The sequence below is a fragment of the Mustela putorius genome, unplaced genomic scaffold, assembly GCF_011764305.1.
Source record: "Mustela putorius furo isolate JIRA1106 unplaced genomic scaffold, ASM1176430v1.1 tig00000585_pilon_pilon_pilon, whole genome shotgun sequence".
NCBI classification, from domain to species: Eukaryota; Metazoa; Chordata; class Mammalia; order Carnivora; family Mustelidae; genus Mustela; species Mustela putorius.
Genome location: NW_025421424.1, coordinates 11,575,144 through 11,582,096, shown reverse-complemented (window position 1 = coordinate 11,582,096; position 6,953 = coordinate 11,575,144). Strand labels below are relative to the sequence as shown.

Here is a 6,953-nt window from a genome sequence, read left to right as displayed (position 1 = left end):
TACTGGCTTCCGCGCCCCCTCTGCCTCAGTCGAATCCTGATTTTGAAAGGAACAGGAATACCCCTTTCTTGTGCTTCCGGGCCACCCATCAAGAAGTCTTACCTCATCTGAGTCGTCATGATAACCACTCTTGTGAGTGTGGGAGGCCGTGTCCAGGGCATCCACGCCATCCACACCATTGGCCTCGGCATGCTGCTGCAGCACGGAATAGCGGTGCACCAGGAACCTGGGGGTGGAGACCTCCGTGAGCCATCCCATGGTGACATGTGACATGGGGCCATGGGATATGAGACATGCCTCCCACAGGCCTGAGGACTTTCCGAGTTCTACACACTCACAGCACGAGTCACACACATGGGAGGCACAGCCCACAGTCGGCATGTAGCAGACAGAAGCTCTGAGAAGGTCTGGGCCTGATGCTTCAGGAACACCACTACCATTGGCCAGTTTTCGCTAGGGGCCGGCTCAACCACACGCCCGGGGCTGCCTCTGCAGCTGGAGTTTGGTATTTCTGGCTGACTGCCATGTTCCTTACCTTCCTCCACAGACGTACTTCTTCACAATGAGCACCCCTGCTACGACTGTGACCAGCATCAATCCCACGGTGGCCAGGATGATTGGAACAGAATTTGACTTGGAGTTCTTGACAAATTAAAACGCAGACAATTTCAGGTGTGCACATGCTAGGACTGAACTCAATGAGGCTGCTCCTCCCCCTGGTTTCTCTGTGAATGACCTGCAGTCTCCAGGCCCTTTGTGCTTTCCCCGCCCCCGGCCCCCGCCAGACTGTCTCAATCCTACCAGGAGTGTATCACTTATGGCAGAGGGGAACCAGAACTTCAGCTGTCCGGAAGCTGCCAGAATGATCCAAACTCAGGCTCTAATATCTGAGTTACCCTGGGAACTATGGCAATGACCTAGGTCAAAGAGCAACTGAAGCTGTTCCCCACTAGCCATGTAGAGTAGTGGAGCACTTAGGGGCACAGCGGGAAAGGGGAAGAATGACAACAGTGGGTCAGATAAATCTGGAACATGGTCAGTCCCTGGGAAGAAGCTGTGCCCATGCTGCCTCAGGCAGGACATTGTGTAACGTGAAGACCCCTTGTTTTTACTTCATTTTTCGTATGTTTTTGCAAATAAGCCTTTTCATATTATTGCTGGAGTGGGCCCTACTTGTTTCAGGGCGGGAGATAGGGAATGTGTGTTTTCAGTGAATCTAAGAGGTGGCAGAACTGGAATCTGGGACCCGTTGTGTCCCTGGGGGCGGGAGTCCTATCCAATCACACACACACACACTGAGGATAGCTACTAGGGATGCAAGGTGAGGGTGCAGAGAAGAGGGAACTTGCTCCCTGACAAGGACACACACCCACATTCTGCTCCGGCTAAGAGCTCCTGCTCCTACCTAATCCTGCCCGTGTCAGGCCTTCATCCCTCAGAAGGCCGGAGAGGAGGGGACTGCGGATTATCTAACTCCCATTTTATGGATTAGGAAACTGGAGCCCCAGTCACACTACTGGTCCAGTGCTTCTTTATCAAAAGGCTTCCTCTTTACCACTTCCCACATCCCAGCCAGACGGTTCAGCACTATAGAGCCGTAATCTGCCTCATAACCTGCTCCTACATCACAAACCCATTAGTACCGAAGTTCAGTTGTCTAGTCTGAGCACACTCGGCATGACTCAGCACAGAGCCCACCTAAATGAGGGCCAGGGCTCCTCTCTTCCTGCCCTTTACAGCCCAACTTCAAGTATTTTCCCTAAATGACTCTCAGCCCCCAGAAATGTCCTCAACCTGATGCTCCCAAGAATTCAGAACAATTGTATGGAATTCTACTTTGTTCCTCCACTGATAAAGTTTTTAGCATGGAGTTTATCATGCTGTGTGACCCATTCTCCATCCTAATGGTCTCCTGTTCATAGTGCAGGCCGCCTGAAGTAGTCTGGCCTCTTTGTATTCAGTCATAAAATTCTCAGTGCTGTCGCTTTGTTTCTGGCAGAACACAAAAGCCCACTGGTCCCTAAACCAGATCTACTTTACTGTACCTGCTTTTCAGGACTCAGGAAGTTGCTTGTGCATTTCTTTTTCAAGTCTTTTACTTCTCGGACTGGATTCACACCACCTTGGCATCTGTCTCCTGGAATTTTTCGGTACCTGAAAAAGCAGAGACAATTTCTTGTCAGACCCTTAGGATGTATTCCTCGTTCCTGAAAGCAAGATTTGAAAATCTGCAGAAAAGCTTCTCAAACTTCCACCCCCTTTCAGGCCTGAGGGGAGAACCTTGGGAATGTTTTGGGGATGTTCTGTGTAGTCTCAGGCCCTGAACAGCCCAAGCATCCCTGGCCTTCCCGCAGAGGCCTGCCTGCCTCTCTGGGCCACGAGATGGGGCCAAAGAACCATGGCCCAAGGAAAGCACGGTAACACACCGTACAAAAATGGGAGTGGGGGTATGTACTATGGGGGAAGTACTGTGTCTCCTCTGGGGCAGCACTGCCCCCACACAATGGCTACTTACACTTAAACTAAGTAAAATTAGTTCAGTAGCTACACAGGGCTAATGGCTACCATATGGGACACAGCAGACGAGAAGGCATTTCCAGCGCCACAGAAAGTTCTGTTCCACAGTATTTTCCTAGCATGCTCTAGAACACTGCCTGCATGGAGGTGCAGGGCGCAGTGAGTGGGGGCTCACTCTGCACCGCGGGGACACGGCTGTCATGACTCAGGAGGGGAGGCGCCTCACCCATTTGTTGTCAGGTGCTCCTCTCTGCCATACAGACAAAATTCCAGATCGTGGCCCTTTAGCTCTGGCTGTTCCACACATTTGGAGTCATTTTCTGGACGGAAGTAGCCAAAATCACTGTAAGAGTCCACAAATACAGTATGTTTCAGAGCTGCGCAACGGCAGGGACGGGACCATCGATGAAGGTTTTATGTGGCACAGGCAGATGGACAGCGCAGTCTGTGGCTGCACAGGAACAGCCGTGTGAGGAAGGTCCACTGAGGAGGACAGACATGGAGAACACTCAGCTGGGGGACCAGCGGCTCATGGAGCAGGCCTGGTGGACTTGGGACTCTGTAGCCAGAAGCCTGGCCGAGCAGCGGCTCCAGGAAGGGAATGCCTGCAGCAGGGTGGGGACTCAGCCGAGAACTCAGACACTGAGAAACAGTGGCACCAACGACAGATCTAAACCCACAATGCTTAGTCACCATTTTATTTACCTCCAAATCACTCATTATGTTCTCTGGGTGTGTACCCTAGGGTGTGTATCAAATCCTGCCTGCCTGCCCCATTTCTGTCCCTCTTAGCTTCTTAGGATCCCTGTCTCCAATGTGGATGCCTGCCTGCTTTTCATCCTATCCCATCTCTCCACAGTGCTTCCCATCTGCTCTTCTCTCTCTGCTTCCCCCAAGAAGTAATATACTGCCTCCTCTCCAAGGCTGATCCCCCGCATGAGTGTCCATGCTCCATCCCTCCAACTGCCCTGGGACCTTGCTTAGCTGACCATGTGGAGGGACCATCAGGCCCACTCACCTGAGGGCTTCTCCTTACCTGTGTGTATCATCTTCCTTCCCTCTCTTCTTCTTTACTGGCCAAACTTCTTAAATTATTTTGTACTTGTTCACTTTTTATCCTGTGCATTTATCCCCCCTACTACCTTGGAGGCAAATGTCTGAGGCCCCCAGGATGCACGAGTCTGGCAACCTTGGGGAGCCTTCTCTGGTCTGGCCTTCCCTGTGCCCCGCCATGTGCTGCCCACGCCTGCCCATGCCCCCGCAAAGCTGGCTCACCTGCTTCTCTCTGCACGGTTTATGCCACTGCCTTCCTAACCCGGAGACACAGACCCTTGCCTGCGGTCTGCAATTCATTCTCTTACCCTGTATCTGCTCTACCTTTGTGAGCTTAACTCTTTGTTGTAGCTAAAACTTCCAGGTTTTACCTCTCTTGACCTGTGATCCTACATTTCCAAGTTCCTGCTGGACGTCTCCACCTAAATCTGCTGACAGAACCTCAAATAAATAGAGCACTCAATACACATCATGTCCTCTCCTTCGAGCCAGCCTCTTCCACCATTTCCCTGTGTTTGTCCACAGCACTACCTTCCTTCCATTATCTAAGTTGCACATTCAGCCCGGGCCTGCCCCATCTGCACCCTCCGTGCTTCTTTATCAGGATGGCTGCAACTTGCCCTCATGGCCTATCTCCCAGCACACCCTTCCTGAGCATGCCAGTGGGCATCTACGCTCGCACCACTTCACTGGCTTTAATGACTGTTCCTTCCCAGATGTGCAAAGTCAAGTCCTAGTGCTTGTCAGGGCTCAGCTCAAATGCTCCTCCTCAACAAAGCCTTCTCTGAGCCACCTCCCTTCAGCTCTAGATGGAATGGCCTTTCCCTTCTCTCAATCCCCCAGGCACTGTTTCACAGCATAATCCTGTGCATCTGAGCGTCAATAACAAACTTTTTATTGTCACTTTGCACCGCCCTGTGCACGGCAAGGATGCAACAGATGCTCAGGGGGTACACGGATGCTGCTGGTACTTCAAAGTCATGCTGACAAATATTTAGGGAGCAGGATAAGAAGAACAAAAGAAGTCGAAGATACTACCCCTCCGACAGGGGGAGAGTTATGGTGAGAATTTTAGGTGTGCAATCCCACATGTCAGGGAACGCGCCCTTTGTCCTCACAGTTACACACTTCTCAAGCACATGGGAAAGGTGCATGCTCCAGGGCCGAGCTGCTGGGTGCACATTCCAGCTCTAACACTTCTGGCTGAGCTGCTGTGGGCAAGGCAGTGATGCCCTCTCTGAACCTTCATTTCTCCCTTGGTGAGACGGAAATGGCAACGGTCCCTGTCTCAGAGGGCTGCTGGGGGTAAATGCAAATGGCTTGGGACAGTGCCTGCTACAGAGTCAGTGCCAGGAGCTGTGCTGACTACTCCGTGCTGATCAAACATAACGCCCTCAAGAAGCTAAGAGTTTGAAGGCAGACCCAAACCTCTCTACGACAACCAAAACCCAGCAGTAGGTGTCCTGCAGGAGTGCAGATGAGGGAAAGCCAGGGAAGGCTTTGCGGAGTATAGAAGTGAGCTAAGTTCTAAAGGCCAAGTAGGCATCCCCTAAGCCTGGGGGGCAAGCAGGCAATGTGGGGAGACTTCCCGGCCAGAGGAAGCCCCATGGACAATGGCACGCAGCTCTGATGAGGCACAGCAGATCTGGAAAGGAGAAGGCTGGGGAGTTAAGATCCTAGTCTGTGTGACTTGTAGGATGAAGGCAGCCCATGAGAGTGTCACAGTCAACATCCTCTAGCCCTAGACTGACACCACAGCCATCGGAGAGATCCCGTTCCCTGTGGAAACATGGAAGGAGCAACCCTGGCCCGTTCCATGTGCAGATGGGAGCCACACCGGGGCAGGGGGTCCACACCAGTCAGACTGGGAGGTTCGCTCAGTCTCGTATTCTCGGTCACCTGCAGTTCTAGAGAATGTGATGTGGAGAGACATGACTGCTGTCTGTCTGCACTCTTTTCCAGATCTTCCAGGATTCACCTTTATTTCCTGCCAGTATGATTTAAAGGAAATGAGTTCAGGAAGCAGTACCCCTGCTTGGTGATCTGAGGACTGCCCTGCCCTTAGACAATCAACTAACTCCATGCTGGCTGTGCCACTGACCCTTCAGCGCAGATGGTCCTGAGCTTGCGGGAGTCCACCTCGATGGCCTTTAGACCTTGATGGGACATCTGGGCCATCAGTACCCTGACATCCCCTCCTGTCCCAGGACAGAACCACACTTGCTGCCTTTAGTCTTGCAGACAATCCAAAACCTAGTGCCCCACTGCTGAACTCAGGCTGTCAGTGTTCAGTGAGCACACGGAAGTCCAACCCCCTCCCAGCTCCTGCACTGCCTTTCCCGGTGGTCTCTGCCCTATGGGCCCCTCTCTGGGTTTCTGAGCTCTCTTCCTCCTTACACACCTCTCTCCCCTGCTGTCGGGCCAGGATTCCAGGGGTTGTTGCCAGTTGTCCAACAACTGTCTGATGTGACACCTTACCTGCCCCATTACTAACAACTCTGGATCCCTTCTCTAAGCTTCCATCTCCTCAGTAAGCAGCAGCAACTCTCCACCCTCAGGGAAGAAAGGATCTGAATCCTTTCCAGCTGCCCCTCACCTCCTCCCACATAGCAAAGCGGCTAACAGGGATCTGAGGGAAGCTGATACCAGAGGAAGTCTTCCAGGGAGCAGGGACAGACAGACGGCTGCTTGGTCACAACATAGTCCCGACCATTCTGGCAGACGGACGACTTGCGAAGCCGTAGGTACTGCTCCTTGTAGCCCAAGATGCAGCCGTCTGCGTAATCTCCGGGGTCTGCGGAATGAGCCAGCCATATGGTATAGTCCTTCTCCTCACCTAAAGAGAAGACAGGCTGTTCAGGTCACCGCCTGGCCCCACACCTACGCATACGAGGCGGCTGCCAGGCGGAGAGCAGAACAAGGAAGGGAAACGGGGATGTCTGACTCCCGCTACTGCAGCATTTTGGAGCTGCAGACAAAAGTTGCAGGACCTGGTGCCTACTAGTGGTTGGCATCCTCTCGCGCCAGAGGAGGGTTCTTCGCCTCCCACTCCGCTTTTGGGTATTAGGAAAAACCGCATTTGTTTCACAGTGGGCAGCTGCATGGAGCCCCTCTGAGCTTTCCTCCAAGCGGGGAGGCTGCGGTCTCCCTGCTGTGTGCACCTGTGTCCCTGGTCAGCGGGAGCTGCCACAGGTAAGCGAGGTGGTTCTTTTTAGGATAAGACACCAGTTAGCCTAAAGCATGGGTTCAGTTTCACCATGGGTTGGCTTGCCTCAAACAGAAGGGAAGACCATTTCTTTCTAGACTTTTTACTCTAGTTGACTGGCTTTCAAGTAGACCACTGAGGATAGTCAAACTGGCTTCTTAAGTCATATCATCCACTC

The 6,953-nt window shown here is 52.6% G+C and overlaps 1 protein-coding gene across 2 annotated transcripts in view; it reads right to left on the bottom strand.

The window, feature by feature from the left end:
• The window catches only part of SORT1 (sortilin 1), a 67,817-nt gene that overhangs the window by 4,927 nt on the left and 55,937 nt on the right, over nucleotides 1-6,953 (bottom strand). For both annotated transcript variants that reach the window (XM_045081945.1, XM_045081946.1), the window contains exons 15-19: nucleotides 6,217-6,406; nucleotides 2,744-2,860; nucleotides 2,046-2,154; nucleotides 536-642; nucleotides 103-226 (exon numbers count right to left, since the gene is read on the bottom strand). In XM_045081945.1, coding sequence (XP_044937880.1) covers nucleotides 103-226; nucleotides 536-642; nucleotides 2,046-2,154; nucleotides 2,744-2,860; nucleotides 6,217-6,406 — 647 coding nt within the window. The remainder of the gene's footprint in view (nucleotides 1-102; nucleotides 227-535; nucleotides 643-2,045; nucleotides 2,155-2,743; nucleotides 2,861-6,216; nucleotides 6,407-6,953) is intronic.